The sequence below is a fragment of the Rhopilema esculentum genome, chromosome 18, assembly GCF_057945365.1.
Source record: "Rhopilema esculentum isolate cy_ngs chromosome 18, ASM5794536v1, whole genome shotgun sequence".
In the NCBI taxonomy this organism is placed as follows: Eukaryota; Metazoa; Cnidaria; class Scyphozoa; order Rhizostomeae; family Rhizostomatidae; genus Rhopilema; species Rhopilema esculentum.
Genome location: NC_142832.1, coordinates 4,862,830 through 4,880,044, shown reverse-complemented (window position 1 = coordinate 4,880,044; position 17,215 = coordinate 4,862,830). Strand labels below are relative to the sequence as shown.

The 17,215-nt window shown below is 38.4% G+C and overlaps 1 protein-coding gene across 2 annotated transcripts; it reads right to left on the bottom strand.

Annotated features, from left to right (window-relative positions):
- Positions 1–1,733: 1,733 nt before the first annotated feature.
- Positions 1,734–14,709, bottom strand: LOC135680912 (neuronal acetylcholine receptor subunit alpha-5-like). 2 transcript variants are annotated; one of them, XM_065195140.2, is made up of 10 exons: positions 14,574–14,709; positions 13,611–13,700; positions 12,573–12,648; positions 11,451–11,944; positions 10,644–10,688; positions 9,947–10,056; positions 8,777–8,921; positions 7,877–7,973; positions 5,776–6,402; positions 1,734–3,541 (listed from the first exon to the last, which is right to left on the bottom strand). In XM_065195140.2, the coding sequence occupies exons 3-10, from the start codon at positions 12,619–12,621 to the stop codon at positions 3,429–3,431; spliced, it is 1,680 nt and encodes a 559-aa protein (XP_065051212.2). In that variant the 5' UTR covers positions 12,622–12,648; positions 13,611–13,700; positions 14,574–14,709; the 3' UTR covers positions 1,734–3,428. The 2 variants fall into 2 exon arrangements, with proteins under 2 accessions (XP_065051212.2, XP_088969997.1); XM_089113871.1 differs by having other exon boundaries at positions 12,573–12,645.
- Positions 14,710–17,215: the final 2,506 nt, after the last annotated feature.

Sequence of the window (17,215 nt, the reverse complement as noted above, 5' to 3'; positions counted from 1 at the left end):
CAACATATGGTCTGTAAGGACTGCCTATCTCTTTTTATTAAACAAAACCAATTACCACGCTGAAATGCGGAGAAATCAACAAGATAAATAGATCTAATTAATAAGGCCAGCATGAGTAGCTTTGGCCGAAAAAATACATGTGCATATACCATTCATCCAAGTGTCTATCATAATTTTCGATAAGCACGTATGTTATATTCAATATCTTTATAAAATATTGCTATCTTGATTAATTATTTATGTTTCATACATTTCAACACACAGTACACCAGATTTGACGTTGCTAAAAGTAGGCATTGACAGTGCATTGACCAGATATAGGGGAGTTAGATCACAGAGTTCGAGGGGTAGCTTTTATGTGAAAGACAAGCAGTTTGGTATCTCCTCAATTAAGTATCCCATTTTAGTTGGTAGATTTGCCAGTTTGAGCTATTATTTTTAAGGGTATTGCAATATCACGATGTAAAATTTCGATTCGGTAAAAAATTGTATAGAATGGAAGTGCAATTTCTTTATAACGTACCGGCGGTAGAAAATACACCTGTAAAAAATTGACATATTAACACGATAATATCGGTTTGTGACCATCAATTAAGTCTTAGATGTTTGAAGAAATATATTCTATTGATCCTTCCAAAGAAAAATATTTTGATAATATGATGCGATTTCATGGTCAGAAAGTATTAAGCCCCCTCTCTATCAAGCCCCTTCTTATCAAGCAAAAACTTTTAATAAACCCCCACTCTCTATTAAGCCCCCTCCTCTTTAGACCTTGTTGTCAGACAAGAAAAACATGCGCATTTAGTGGGTGTGATGATAATAAGATCGTATGCATTAAATACGGCCCATGTAAAGATTTGCTTGTGCTCCTAAAAAGTCAGTCGAGATTTGTTTAGAAAATTTCCCAGGGTTATCAATTGATCCTGGTCATTCCGATGAAGATTTTATAATTGATTAATTAGACTTTCGAAGCTGCTAGCAAAGTTTTTTGGGAACATTTGTATTACATTTTATAACAAAAAAAGACAAGGGCATTTTTAAAACATTTTCTACTTCAAATTTATAATAAGCCCCTTCTCTCTAATAAGCTCCCTCTCTTTTAAGTCCCCCTCTAGAATTGAAAAAAAAACAAATAAGCCCCCCAGGGGCTTAATAGAGCTTTTACAGTAAAACACGTCTCAGCTGTTTCTGCTTTCAGTACTTTCCTATCGCTTTAAATTAAGGAAGGTCGAGGCGACAGATGACAGGTCTGGAGGAAGGTCAAAAGCTTTTTGCAATTCTGTACTCATGTTGCGTTGTTGTAGTAGGTTGCAATGCGAATGCCTAAAGTAGATAACATACCCCCCACTTCTACATGAACCAAGAAGGGTATAGCTTTATGCAGTGTTGGCTTTATAGTTATGCAGTGTAAATTTGGCCAGTAAGTTCGATTCTGAAAAGACACTTTATTTTAATTTCCATGAACTGGTTCGTTCAGTGCTATTGCATCTTTTTTGAACGAATTTGGCATTGGAGTCTTAAAAAGGGGTCGATTGTCTGGAACCGAATATGAAAAGTTTTCATTTTTGCCTACACCCCCCCCCCCCCCCTCCAGCCTTGGTCACGATCTCATTAATGTGTGGAGTTATCGAAAGTATAATGAACAAAGATAGTTTAAACAGGAACAATTTTGAAGGGAAATCTTTTTATTCGAATAAGAAAAAATTGAATAATCTGGCAATCGAATTATTTGATTTTTTTTTCTGAAAAAAATCAGAAATAGAGATTGTCTTTACTGACCTGGTTTTCCAACCTCCAAAATTTTCTAACGATAAAAAGTTATAAACTTGGATACTGGAATTCACAATTTAGCCTGCTATTGTTCAAAATGATAAAAAAGATCTGCATGTGATCAAACTCAGTCAATCAAGATTTTGAACAAATGCAGCTTGCATAAGATACAACTCAGTGAATTATTAACACAAAGGTAAAAGATATTCAACATCGACACACAGCTTAATACATCGTGCATATGGTGAAATATTTTTACATACTCTGTTAGTGTTTAAATAGCAATGCATTTATGTTGCTTTCAGTTTCGATCCATATGTTGCAATTAATCTGAGATAGTTACAATAATCACATCTATAGTTACAGCACCGGTGATCGCAATAACTGCGAAACTAATGATAACAAAATTACAGCTTTATCGCTCTTAGTAGCAACTTAGGACCACGGATTAGTAAAAAGTGATCTTCATTACATCAATATACTTCATAACTTTAATATTCAAATAGTTTCACATAGATTTATGTTAATCAAAGGAAATCTGAAAAACAAGCCAAAGGTGCAATCATATCCTTTATTATTACGTCACGCATTTACACGCATTAACAACTTTTCTTATACCTGGAGAAAAATCCCTCCTTTATTTTAGAGTAAACTTTTGATATCTAATCAAGAAAATGGAATAATATAAAGAATAAACTATGGGGCAACAGTGGCGTCACCAGCTTGAAAAAACTTAGGTGGACGAAAACAAATTTTCTCGACCACACCCTTCAGACTCTTGGAAAATCATTCCTTTTAGTATTTTTGATCTATTTTGATCTATTCTCTATCTGTTAGATCCATTTGATCTGTAAAGGTGGCTTTTTTGCCAGTGTGGGCGAAAATTGAAATCGATCTGATCAGCCTAACCCCAAGGTTTTTCAACGGATTTCGAGAAATAAGAAAATTGACTTCTGAGAAAACTGGGGTGGACATGTCCACCCGAGTACACCCTGTGGCGACACCACTGTGGGGCAAGGATATTTTCTTTCACTGTTAAAAATTGATTGTACTTTATTTTTTCATGCATCAAGCATTCGATAACACAAAGCCTACTTTTACGATGAGGGAAAAACCTTGTAAATGTAACACTTGATGTTTCAAGACCCACAGAGATGCCGTCCTAAAATGTTAGAATGAGGGGGAGGGGGGCTTTTTGTAGGCAACTTATAGAAGCCACATCCATAACTATACCCAATACACTAAAGTTAGTGTAAAAGATTCTCTGTTGTGTATATGAAATCATTTAAATTATTATCTGAATCAAAAGAATTATAGGAAATTTCTCATTCATGGAAGTATGCTAAAGGATCGGCGTCAAACCAAACATGTGATCGCTTGTTAAGGGGAGCTGAGCCCCCAGAAGTCTCCCAAGGGGGCTAAAGCTCCGAACCCCTTTCCAGGCACCCCTTGCTTACACATTTAAATAGCTTCTTTCCGGGCTTTGTCGGCAGTATGGAATGATTTTATCATTATGTGTTTATCGTGTATATTTTACAGTACACAAGCCAGTTGTAATGAGTCAATCCAGCCGAATCTCCCCTATACCCACATTACAGTGTAGATCAAATGTTCGTCCTAAACATTTATTTTACAATAGATATATCTTAAAAGTGCTTCTAGAACATAAAAGTAACTATAACTGGAGTGGCAATTATACCAAACGCAACAATCATGAAAAATACGTTATCCAAGAAAGCTGAAATTTCTCTCCACTGTTCTTGGTACAAATCTGAAATTAAATTTGATCGTCATTAGAAGTAAAAATCAGGAAGGCGAACAAGGTCTTACAGTGGTTGGGTAAGAAGGAAGAACCGCAGGATAGGCTGTCCGCTGGATTCTGTGAATCTTGCAATGAGTATAAATACGAAGATAAAATTCAGGAACAAAGCAAAACGGCGACGAGAACCCAATGATATTTTTAAAAATAAATAAAATAAACAATTATTAATATTTCACCCCGGCATACAGGGTTTCATCAGAGTGAATGGTGGTGGTTCCCGGATATTTATTTCTAAAGCCAAGGTCTAAGGAAACCGGGGAAAGTGATTTTGGGCTACAATGCTTTCAAAGCCTTGGTATAGTGAACTAGATTTTGCAAATTATCTGTAGCATTCCACTCTTCCTCTAAATGTTGTTGTTTAATATAAGCATGTGAGCTTCAGTGCTGTCCAATAAATACCCTCGGTGCCAGATTCCTTATAACTCAGTCTCAAAAATATAGTTCGAAATTTGGGCATGCTTTGTCATCGCAGCTATCTAAGGGCTCTGGTATCTAGAGGTGGGTGGATAGGTAGGGGGTGGGTGGATGGGTAGGGGGTGGGTGGATGGGTAGGGGGTGGGTGGATGGGTAGGGGGTGGGTGGATGGGTAGGGGGTGGGTGGATGGGTAGGGGGTGGGTGGATGGGTAGGGGGTGGGTGGATGGGTAGGGGGTGGGTGGATGGGTAGGGGGTGGGTGGATGGGTAGGGGGTGGGTGGATGGGTAGGGGGTGGGTGGATGGGTAGGGGGTGGGTGGATGGGTAGGGGGTGGGTGGATGGGTAGGGGGTGGGTGGATGGGTAGGGGGTGGGTGGATGGGTAGGGGGTGGGTGGATGGGTAGGGGGTGGGTGGATGGGTAGGGGGTGGGTGGATGGGTAGGGGGTGGGTGGATGGGTAGGGGGTGGGTGGATGGGTAGGGGGTGGGTGGATGGGTAGGGGGTGGGTGGATGGGTAGGGGGTGGGTGGATGGGTAGGGGGTGGGTGGATGGGTAGGGGGTGGGTGGATGGGTAGGGGGTGGGTGGATGGGTAGGGGGTGGGTGGATGGGTAGGGGGTGGGTGGATGGGTAGGGGGTGGGTGGATGGGTAGGGGGTGGGTGGATGGGTAGGGGGTGGGTGGATGGGTAGGGGGTGGGTGGATGGGTAGGGGGTGGGTGGATGGGTAGGGGGTGGGTGGATGGGTAGGGGGTGGGTGGATGGGTAGGGGGTGGGTGGATGGGTAGGGGGTGGGTGGATGGGTAGGGGGTGGGTTGATGGGTAGGGGGTGGGTTGATGGGTAGGGGGTGGGTTGATGGGTAGGGGGTGGGTTGATGGGTAGGGGGTGGGTGGATGGGTAGGGGGTGGATGGATGGGTAGGGGGTGGGTGGATGGGTAGGGGGTAGGTGGATGGGTAGGGGGTTGGTGGATGGGTAGGGGGTGGGTGGATGGGTAGGGGGTGGGTGGATGGGTAGGGGGTGGGTGGATGGGTAGGGGGTGGGTGGATGGGTAGGGGGTGGGTGGATGGGTAGGGGGTGGGTGGATGGGTAGGGGGTGGGTGGATGGGTAGGGGGTGGGTGGATGGGTAGGGGGTGGGTGGATGGGTAGGGGGTGGGTGGATGGGTAGGGGGTGGGTGGATGGGTAGGGTGTGGGTGGATGGGTAGGGGGTGGGTGGATATTTAGGAGGCTATAAAACTCCAGTTGATTCCAATAGGTGCCTTGTTATCTTTGCTCTTCTTCAAACCCCTACTACCCAACATGAATCTCGTTTCGACTGCCCCTTGCCAAAACCTTCTGTGTTTCTATTAAAAACAGAGGCCTGTTTAAAGTTAACATATCAAAATAGGCTTCAAAGTAGCCGGGAGGCCTTAGTGTTTGAACTAAAAACTGGGAGTCGGCTTAAAGTCATTGTCCGTTTTTCAATAAAAAACGAAGAAAAATGCTAACTGCAAGGGAAAAATTTGCACTGAGTTTGGCCAAGAAAATTTTGTTAGCTAAAAATTCAACCCCAGAACCATCAAAGTCGCGGTAAAATTGTCGATAAAGAGTAGCCTCCCAAGCTTTTGTAAGCTCTACGTTTCCTTTCATTTATTGCTAGCATTACAAAAGCTCTACAGTCCAAGCTAGTTTGCAATGAATGTTGTCACTTTCAGAAGTGAAACTTTTAGTCAAAAGTTGAGAGAGAGCTCTATGTTCCCTATAATAAAAGATTTAAATGAGCTTTCTCTTACCTTCCTTGTTCTCCATCTTTTCAGAAGAAGCCTCCGCTTCGCCACTGCTTTCAAAATCTGCATCAACAGCTCCTTTCCCTTTTATTTCATGGCCACCATTTTCAGCCGGTCGTAAATCTACCTTTGTCGACAAATCTCCAATCTTCTGCTTCTTTCTAAAGGAAATCGTGCATGTTCTCTTTGAGCCTTTGGCCAAAGTCACAAGCCACTGGGGTGGCCGAGTTTTAGCATAATACAGCCGAATGTTGAACGTAGAGGCAACGAACGAAAACACCAACAAATAAAAGGAAACAACATACAGAATTCCAAGAAGTGGAGTTGTGTCAGAATTCTCAGGCAGCTTGTCCGATATGACAATGAGATAAACGCTGAAGCTTAGCATTACCGTCACCCCATAACCAATCCTCTCGCCAGCCTCTGGAGGTATGACATATGATACCAATGAAAGGGAGCATATTGCCATGCAAGGAAAGACGAGATAAAGAAGAAAAAAAGTAGGACGTCGTTTCAATGTGAATTTATATTCTACTTGCGAAAACGGCTCTGCACAGCAGGAATATCTTCTGGTTGACAAAGTTGAATTGGCGTCTATCAACTCCCAGACTCCGTTTGTGACGTAGCCATTTGCTGGAGGAACAGATCAGTTTATTGCTCTAAAGCTGAACTTAATAGCTTAAATGAACTTATAGCTCTGAAATGAACCTTATAATATTATAACTAAAATAACCTTTTAAAAATAAAAGAAACATTAAAAAAATCATTATATGTCATGTATGATGTGTGATTTCCTTGAATCCTTTAGAATCCTGTGTTATGTTAATGCTACCAATAAGTTTAAAAATAAACAATTGTACTTTTTGGTTGTAGAAATTTGCTGGAAGAACAGACCAGTTTATTGAACAATAATACCATGATTCAGCTAATAGCTCTAAAATGAGCTTAACGATAACTTCATACGTTAACTTATGAATATCATATTGATGAAACTTAGCAACTTAGGATTCAACAGCAGCAATCAGGACTGGATAAATAGTGTAGGCAAATTCCTGAAATCGGATCAGATGAAAACAGACGAGAATTTTCCTGAAGCTGAATAGACCCAATTATGGGCCGTTTTTGTGCTATTGCGTCAGGTCCAATCTGCCCTTTGGCCAATAGCAAATGCTTTTTCAAAAAGAGAGGGCAAAAGAGGGCATTTTCAAGGGTTGCTTGCTTTTGTAAATGTGCTTCAGGGAGTTTTTAAGAACACTTAGTTTAAACTAAGTTTCAACTTTTTATTTATGGAGACGCTCTGCTCTGTTGATTGAAGACATGGCTATTGAATCTGAAAAGTTTCGAAGTCCCTAGTTGGGTAGATAGAAGCAGGGGTACCATGGAGAAGAGGCTCGGGGGCTCAGCCCCCCTTAACAAGCAAGCCCAAATTTGGCTGGAATAATTCTGTTAAGAGTTTCCGTGAACGAGCAATTTTCTATCAGTTTTTTGAATCGATGAATAGTTTGAATGATTCCACTTAAAAATAGCAAACTATAATAATAATTACAAGATAGTACCAATAAAACTTTCGCATGCTGTTGTCGTAGGACTCTTTGAAAGTGTTGTGACCAGTCTCTGAAAGTCTCTGAAAGTGTTGCCGTAGGGCTCTCTGAAATACTAACGACTGGTTCAGTGGATTGGATCTATATCAAACTTTCTTAATCTAGGTACGTTTAAGGGTCTAGTGTTTATTGAAGACATTCGATACTTTCAATTATATTTTTTTTTGCAAAAAAACTCGAGCTATATAATTTACAGCAATTTTATTTACTTTGGTTTATGTCCTACCTAACAAACCGAAATTCTGTAAGATTGATTAAAATATGAAGGAGTTGGAAATCAGTGTTCCACAAGGTTCATATCTTGGCCCTCTCCTCTTCTTTTTATACAGCAATGACCTCCTACAAGCATTCAAGACTGAAGATGGAAGTGGACGTTTTTGAATCCCCAAAGATATGTTAGCAAATATCTGTATCACTGTCAAAGGGGCAAGAAACAAACCAGATATTAATACCTATGAATCTGAATTAAAATATAAACAGCCAGGACAGATGATATCCTTACTTACACTCTGACAAGTCAGCCTTGCTTTGTGGCCTACTGATGAACCCAATTCTCAGACGGGAGGCAGAGTACGACCAGGATCCGAATGTCATGGGGCATTCCTTGAAAAGAGAAAAATTTGAACAAAGTTGAGCCTTTTTTAGAAGAAGGCAAATGTTATCAAAGAATTGAAACCCATGTTGTAATGTTTGATCTTGGAAACTTTTAGCAGATAGGCCAGCTAGGTAGCTTTGCATCAAATTTTATCTTCATTCTTCATATTTGAAAAATATTCTAGTATAAAGGCTTGTTGTATTAAAAACGCAAGTCTTAGAATTCTTTAATGTGAATGAATTTTGTGGCTAGTTCAGGCCCGAATACATCTGCATGTAAGTAAGAGTAAAAATGCCTATTCCAATATCATTCGCTGATTTTGCAACCAATAACTGAAAAAAAATAGTTTTTCATTAAGAGGTAAGGGCAATAAAATAAAATTTATGCACTTTATTTGTTTCTATGCCTCTGAAGCGAAACCCAGAAGACATTGCGGTCGCACGGACAAAGACTGTAGGAAGGCAAATGAGAAAATAATATAGTTAAATGCTACATCTAAACCTCTCCTTGTTTTATTTTTTCTGAGGAAGGTTTTTAGAGCTAAAGGCAAATGTCCAGAGGATGAATTTCTTTAAATGGTCGAGAAAAGCGTTTGCTCTTCCTCTAGCCTATGAGCCAAAACTTTTAAATGAGACGTTTTTGATGGTTTCATGTATTGAGGTAGCGTCTATATGAAGAAGGCATTTATAAGAAGCGATTGTTAATTAGAAGGAAAGCCTTTCTTTAGTGTGTGAAGAATGGAAGCGTTTATTCAAGCTCGGTGTTATTAATTACAATTAAGACCTTGCATTTACAATATGAAACATGGTACCTGGGTATCAAAAGGAAATTGCTTGATTGCGATGTCACATGATGCTTTGAGAGTGACAGCATTGGTCCAAACTATGCTTCCATTGGACAATACAACCACGGGTGCACTGTAAATGTCAGTGTGGGCTTTCCCGATGTTAACAGCACTAAAATTAAATTTAATGAAAAATCTTACGCATATATTAGGTAATATGAAATTTTGCCTGCTGAGTTTGTCTCAAGAAGATTCGACGCTGCAAGGTAACTGTAGAGTTAGTAGCGTAGCTAGGGAGAGGCAAGAGGGGGCGGAGGGCCAATAGCAATAAAAACTGTGAAAAAAGATTTTCTGGCGTTCAAAAGAGTATGAATCCCAATTTTTCCATCACTCACCCCTCCTTTGCCCATCCCTGACCCAAATCTTACCACCCTGGCTACGCTACTGTGAAGGGAAATATCGATCAATAGTTGAAACATCTTTTTTATAAAAAGATTAAAAAATGGAACAATAAGGGCTTTGTCTTCTCATTTATACCTTGCTTTTTTATGGAAAATTTGGCCATTTTCGCTCAAGTTTACCCTCACACTTAGATTAGCATTATGCTAGGGAATTCGCTTTTATACATCATTTGCAAAAGCCACGTGTTTCGGTTCTTTGCCAGTCACAAAAGAATATCCATAATCAGTTAAATAAAGTACAAATTTGGTGAGATTCAGCTAGTGGAGATTTTAGAAAAAGATTTTAAGTTTGCTTACAGACAACTGTTGTTATCCTGGCTTGGCTTATAAAATTTCAAACAGAGAACAAATTACATGATTTGACGAGGAACGAGCCTTTGCTAATGCCCCATATCATAGCCAGTCTGTATAACGTTGAACTAATTTTGCAAATCAGGGGGTATTTCAAGATGCTTTTTCAAGTTATGTGATCCAATTCAAAAATTATAGAAAGAGATTTTTGTGAAATCAGTACTTCTGAACTCTTTATAAAAATTTTTTGAGAATGTAATTGTAAAAGAGCATTTTTTTCGGTTCAGGACTGGAGTAAACGTCGGTCGAAATGTCATCATCATCGACCAGAAATTTCTATCCTAAAATTCCGGTAAAAAATTCTAAGAGCAACAATGCTGTAATTGTCTCAATAGAAAAGATAAAAGTATGTACAAAGTAAATGAGGAACAAATAATCAGCTCACTTGTTGTAAAGGACAATATCAGGAGTCCAAACTTTCGAACTTGGAATATTTACAATGTCAGTTCCATTGTAATTTCGTGGATTCCATTGCAGCTGAGGGTCGACCCAGCGCTAATTCAAGAAATAATTTGTGTCAATATTTTGAAGATAAATGGGTTATCGTGGCATGGAAATTTTATAGGATAAACACTTCAAGATAGCAAAAAACAAATAAAATTCCGAATAGAGTCTGAGATACAAATAGATTTCAAAACTTGGTGATGAAGAAGGGGCTTATTCAAACGGGACCTTAAGGGGATGGGTGTTTTAGAAAACAAAGCATATTTAAAAAAAGCAATCAACTTTTTAATTAGGTAATACGAAACAACATATAGGTGCTGTAATGCAACAAATATTGTAAAAAGTTGTAATCAATTAGCTGATTTCTTGAAGACTGAGAGCGTAATAAAGGGGGCATATACGAGAGGGGGCTAATATCAGAAGGGGATCTTATACGAGAAGGGGGCTTCTACGAGAAGGGGGCTTTATTAAACTAGGCGATTGTTTTACTAGGGCGTTTGTGATCTTTTTGCTTCATTGGTTGTAAATTTAAAAGATTTTATCAGGATAAAGGAGGGAACGGTTTTAAACTCTCCACATTCACCAGCGTTTTGTTTGCAAATAAGGAGACTGTTTTAATTTTTGTAAGAAACACTTACCATGATAACGAACGCATCTACCACAAGAACCTGGCTTTTGGTGTCCTGGGAACAAATACATTTTATTTAAGAAAGGGTATTTAAGGTCTTGATTGGGTTTCTAAACATTCATGATTGAGTCGGGGCACCAGATATTCCTCTGCCTTAAATAACAATAATAATAATAATAATCTCCATTTCAGAGCAGTTTCCCTGCAACTGTGTACCACAAGCTTGGTGCCACGTCTGAGCAAACCACTGTTTTGAGTAAATTTAGCCCCTCGGTTTCAGAAACATTTGTAGGGTTTTATTGATTTTTTTAACTCTGACTTTATTTGTAGTTAGACAAGTCTCTTCCATCTTGGGTCTTTGATAGAAATTTGGACAATCCCATTGCTGGTTTTGAGGCAGACATAAGGGTGGTTGTAAACAGTAATGGAAAAGAAATACGTGGATACACGAATGAAAAAAGGAAATTGCTAAAGAAAACAGTAATTGAATAGAAACCGTATTAGGTTAGAAAATGTTGAAACTATATACATTGGCAAGGAAATATTATTATAAACTATGGGCAAGGAAATTTGCAATAAATTGATCATCAATGCGATTAAAATAAGATGAAAAGAATTCAAACTAAAATCAAGGAATTCTGATTAACAGAACATAAAGGATCATCTAGAAGAAATGAGGTTCAAAAATCATACCTGTACAATCAGGGTTATTTTTTTGCAGTCAAAATTATTCATACTATCTTAATGGCAAAATACTGAAAAATATGTTGAAACATTTTTGGCCAATACAGAGAGGGGTTTGACAGAAAATACCCACCAAATCAACAAGTTTGCCCAGCCTCATGTCAAAATTGATTTTTGCAGGGACTTTAGATGATTGCACGGGTCGCATTCCAGCGCTGTAATTGCCCATGATGTCTCGAAGCAAACGTGCTTCGTATTTTATGGTAAATTTATCACCAGGTCCAACATGGGATAAAACTTCTTGACTATCTTTAGAACTTAGCAATTGCGACTTATTTACATTGACATTGGTGATATCCAAGATGTTGCTCAGGTTTCTACTCCCCGACGTACCATTCCTCAGGTTTACATCAAAGTTTGTGATGTTTGGTAAAGAAGCCACCAAATTGATATCTGTTGCGTTTTCTACCGTATTTTGAAGGGTATTGTTGTTGTTGAAGGAGGTAGTATTTGTAGCAATACCCAGAGATGTTATTACCGATGAATTCACTGTTTGATTCACAGTAACATTTGTTAGCCTGGCTGTTTGGTTAGAGACGACGTTTTCTAGATTTCTTGCAACCTGTACTGTAAAGAGACAAAATGGTTGTATCAATGACTGTATTGCTCTGCTAAAAAACCGTGTAAAACCGTCTTGTTTTATACACACATGCGCAAACACCAAGTTTCCAGTTATCTTCATTGAATCGATCCTCATATAATTTAATTGAGTTTAAAGACTCATTGCTAACAATGAGCCTTTGCGAGGGTGGCAAATTATCCAGGCGACAATCCAAACAATGGCAGTAAACTTCTACGAATTAACCGTAATTGATTTCAGACTGTCTGAAAATGCATTATGGGATGCTTGCGTAGCGCAATGGCTCATTGTTAGCAATGAGTCTTTAAAGCTGTTTCAATGATAATATCAGACAATGAGATTTATCCTAGACAATGAGATCAATCCTAGAGCAGTGGTTTAATAGCCAGCGTGTGAAATCAGGGGAGGCATCATGCACGGTAATAAACGAAATATCAAACACCAACGTCTTAGGCCAAGAAAAACTAACCTGACAAGCGACATGTTTGTGATGGTTCTCAAAGGAAGTAAGAAGGGTAATGTTTATAGCCTGCCATTACCTCTCATTTCATTTGACTTGCATTTCCTTATTAAAAAAAGCTTTAACGTATCATGGTCATAAATCGTTTTACTTACAGCTCCAGCACACAATGACGCAAGACATAAATGGTAGAAGCAGCTTCATTTCTGGAAAATTTTGCACCTCAAACTGCTGAAAGACAACAAGAAGAAATATATCTTTGCCTTTAACATTATTTTCATCCGTTATTTTATATGCTATGTTAATAATGAGGCTGATAAATTTTAACAAACGCTTCTTCTGAAATTCTAATCAACTCAACCTTTAACGTTAGATTATATTAGTTTTCAAGGGTAGTTATTATGATACTAAAATGATCCCGAGTAGAGAAGTGTTCCTTTCTCTCGATGTGGCCACACCACTAGACTACTGAAATTGAAATTAATGCTGGTTACTGTCTTCACTCGAAGTGAAAATTGGGTCATGACATACTTTGTGTACCAGAGTCTTCATGATTTAGTCTGTAGTCTGTGACCCTCGAATCTGTAGTCTGTGACCCTAACCTCTGAGTTATCCTTACACTTATAAAAAAATGTTTGTTAGAGAATTCCTTGCCTTCCCTAAGATATCATATATTATTCTAACTTACGCTTTCAGTATTAAAGTGCTGGAATACATGAGTATTTGCACACAAAACTTTCCAGTGAAGGAGCAAATTCATATCCAAATTGAAAGTTATTCTGATTCAACTACGTTACTTGCAAGTGTACAATTGTTATGATTACAAGAAAACTGGAAAATCTTTATGTTATTCATTTATGAATAATATTGAAAAGAGGCAGGTTGTCAAGGAAACTGGGATAAACCTCTCATGTTTTCTTCCAGTACCCTATTCTACATATGTTATAGGTAGATAAATACAATCTAAATCAGAATTTGAAAAGTACTTCGATAAAAATTAGAGACGAAACAACGACATTATGATATTGGGCTGAATTTGGTTCATCATTTCGAGTTGTGAATTCTAAATAAATTGAGCTTCCTATATGTGGAGTTTGAAGAAACATGAATTATTTAGGTTTGGAAAATAAACGCAAGAGAAAATGAAACTTGATGGAAAAAATCAAGACTTGTGAAATAGAAGAAAATCAAACCTTTTAAAGAAAAGTATTCTCTTTTCAGCTAAGCAATTTCAAAAAGCTTCTCAGTCTTCGATAGGCGCGTGTTATTAGAACAACTTAGTTCTGCAAGATACAAAAGTGCTGCTGAATCAAGAAAATGAAATAATCAGAATTCTTAGGACCACCTTTATGTTATAATTCGAGTTTAAGACGACAGATTTGATATAAGCCTGCCTTTTTCGCATTTTGAAATGACACTGCTTTGTTTCTGAAATGAAGTATGAAAATTAAAGTCTTGCTTTCAAACAAACTAGAACATCTGCAAAAACGCATGCTGCCTGCATAGTACGATGGCCTTGTACTAAAATTGCAAGGTTATCAAAGAGAGTTAGATCAGGTTGCTTTAGTATCTTGTTGCAAGAGAAAAATTTTGTCTGCGCTTTCTCAACGACTATTGCCCACAGAGAGATAATTTGACAATCTATTAAGAATTGATCGAAAAGATTCCCCATGTGTAAGACCACATTTACTTTTAACAAAAATGCAGTATACACCTCAACGCGTGTTATATAACAACCTGCCAGTGGGTAGAGACCAAAGCAGTTATTGGCAAGACTTGACGGCATAGTCAAGAGGCCTGATTATAAAGATACCACGTCATTCAATTCGGAGGAGCTTCTACTAAAGCAGTTAATTCCCTGCATACTACAGCAGTGTCCCTGCCTTCCGCCACGGGCTAGTTCGACAATCTTTTGTATTGATATCATCTCTCTCCCTGACCATTTACATCATTGCGATTTGCTTATAGGCCTCCTAAAACCAACTCGAGTTATCTTCAGTTACAAAAATTCTTTTTAACTCTATTGAATCAGCAAATACTTTTAGACACTAATATGCTGAATAGGTAAAACTAACGAAGATCAAAGATGAAAACATCGACAATTTAAGCCATGCATTCCCAATACTCTACTTAAACCAGCTCAAACAGTGTCTTACCTTTCTTGAAATCATTGCCAGTGTGATCTCGCAGCTTCTGTTGCTCTTAACGATGCCCGAACCTTAATGTAAAGAGATTTTAATTTAAATAAGTATAGCAAATCATGCCATAGCCCAATATTAAGGTATGGTACACTAATATTTACAAAACAAATCCACTTATTCATTGAAGGGCATAACAGTTAGTAAAATCAATAAATTTGGTTATTGAATAAGAGCTAGCGGCAAGGCAAGATTATAATGAGTTTTCAGTAATTTACGTTTTATGTTAATTTCGATTTTACAGAAAAATGCCGCATGAGCAATACCTTTTGAAATATACGTTTACGAGTTTGCATCGTATAGTAAGTACCGTTCTGATCATTATGATAAGCATCCTTTATAGTTTTTTATGTAAACCTGTGTGCATCACTGATCTAAAAAAAAGACTGGATCGAGCTTCTCCAGCTCAGCGTTGATTCCACATTGCAGCGTCCATCTTGAGACCTCGCTGTGTTGTATGAGACTAGAGTGCAGTTTTATTTGTTTTAGTTCAACTTGCTTTTTCATAGCAAAATTAAAAGTAACCGTTGAAACAAAAACTTGCAGTATTTGTAAATGACGTTAAATTGTTGCCTTGGTATTAAACTTACGTAACGGAGAATCCACTCTTCACTTATTTTCCTACGCCTGTTGTCTCTTAGAATATTTAAGGATTTGATGATTAATGCGCAATTTAAAGCGCAGAACTGTGTGTGCACCATTTTAACAAATGGCAGCACAAAGCTTTAGGCGCGAGAGGTCTCAAGATCGCTTCCTCGTGCTGATGCTGGAGAACAATAGGTTGTTCGATCCAGTCTTTTTTTGAGATAATTGGTGTACATTCAATACTGCTATTACAACAAACTATTACCATGAGTTTCGAGCTTGGGCCGTAATTCAATATACATCTAAAACTCTTTTTACACTTGCTCACTGAACCGAAGATCACTATATTTATTTTTACCGAAGGCAACTGCTTATAGTCCCTGCAAAGCACATCTTTAGACGCCGGCTTTAGGGGCCTACTGTCCTGATAACGTCATTGAATTGAATTTTTTATTAGCAGAGCCGCATTTCTCAATGATTCATTCCAATGACGTAGCTGAAACAGTGGGGGCTACAAGCTGGCTTCTAAAGAGTTCCTTGGTCCGCAACGTAAAAATAACAAAAGAGGCAACATATCTACAATCACTTATAAGTGGCAAGACTATCCTATTACCTTGCAAAATGCATCAACTCAGGAGAGGGTGAAGAGAGTATGCCGTCAGCAAAAAGGCTCTCAAAAAAGGCAGGCATACCTTAGACTGTGAATTACAGATGGCAGGAACGTTACACTTGAAGGCTTAAGTATTAGCTCCTTTCAGCCAATAGCAGAGCATATAAATATAGTGATGGGGTATTAAGGCATTGCAAATGGACATTATTATATCCCACGTCTACATGCTGATAGTTGAGCATAACAAAGTATTATGCAATTAAAAAATAAAAAAATCTTATCTTAAATTTTCATGACCCTTCTCAGCTTAGGGTCCATAGAAATCCGTCTCTTTGTCCCCTCACTAAGCAGGCCTACGTACTTAAAATGATACTGCAATGACACTGAAAAAAAATCTTATCTTAAATTTTCATGGCCCTTCTCAGCTAAGGGTCCATAGAAATCCGTCTCTTTGTCCCCTCACTAAGCAGGCCTACGTACTTAAAATGATACTGCAATGACACTGAAAAAAAATCTTATCTTAAATTTTCATGGCCCTTCTCAGCTAAGGGTCCATAGAAATCCGTCTCTTTGTCCCCTCACTAAGCAGGCCTACGTACTTAAAATGATACTGCAATGACACTGAAAAAAAATCTTATCTTAAATTTTCATGACCCTTCTCAGCTTAGGGTCCATAGAAATCCGTCTCTTTGTCCCCTCACTAAGCAGGCCTACGTACTTAAAATGATACTGCAATGACACTGAAAAAAAATCTTATCTTAAATTTTCATGGCCCTTCTCAGCTAAGGGTCCATAGAAATCCGTCTCTTTGTCCCCTCACTAAGCAGGCCTACGTACTTCAAATGATACTGCAATGACACTGAAAAAAAAATCTTATCTTAAATTCTCATGGCCCTTCTCAGCTAAGGGTCCATAGAAATCCGTCTCTTTGTCCCCTCACTAAGCAGGCCTACGTACTTCAAATGATACTGCAATGACACTGAAAAAAAATCTTATCTTAAATTCTCATGGCCCTTCTCAGCTAAGGGTCCATAGAAATCCGTCTCTTTGTCCCCTCACTACGCAGGCCTACGTACTTCAAATGATACTGCAATTTTTCATCTGGTCATCTGACAACGAGGCGCTGCCTCTCCCCAGGCTCTATGACGTAATCACAGTCTAGATCAGTATGTAAAACAAAAATCACTGAAACCTACAAACACTTTTACAGACGTTTAAATTCAGGGTTGAGAAGAATTATAAGAATAACAAACGAGATTAGCAGCTGTTTTTTAGTCTTCTGTCGATGATTCATCAGTTTCCAATTACACTCGCTGTCCTCCTACTGAAAGAAATATGAAACTTTAATAATTATAATTGCAGAAATTTGGTCCTTATACAATAAATTTGTGCAAAGCAAGTTTGA

Excerpts from the sequence above, each read along its gene's own strand:
- LOC135680912 (XM_065195140.2), bottom strand. The coding sequence starts at position 12,621 with ATGAAGCTGCTTCTACCATTTATGTCTTGCGTCATTGTGTGCTGGAGC. Across the intron at positions 8,922-9,946 it reads GATATTGTCCTTTACAACAA|TGCTGTTAACATCGGGAAAG; the intron begins GTGAGCTGATTA and ends ATTTAATTTTAG. Across the intron at positions 3,542-5,775 it reads AAAGATGGAGAACAAGGAAG|ATTTGTACCAAGAACAGTGG; the intron begins GTAAGAGAAAGC and ends ATTTAATTTCAG.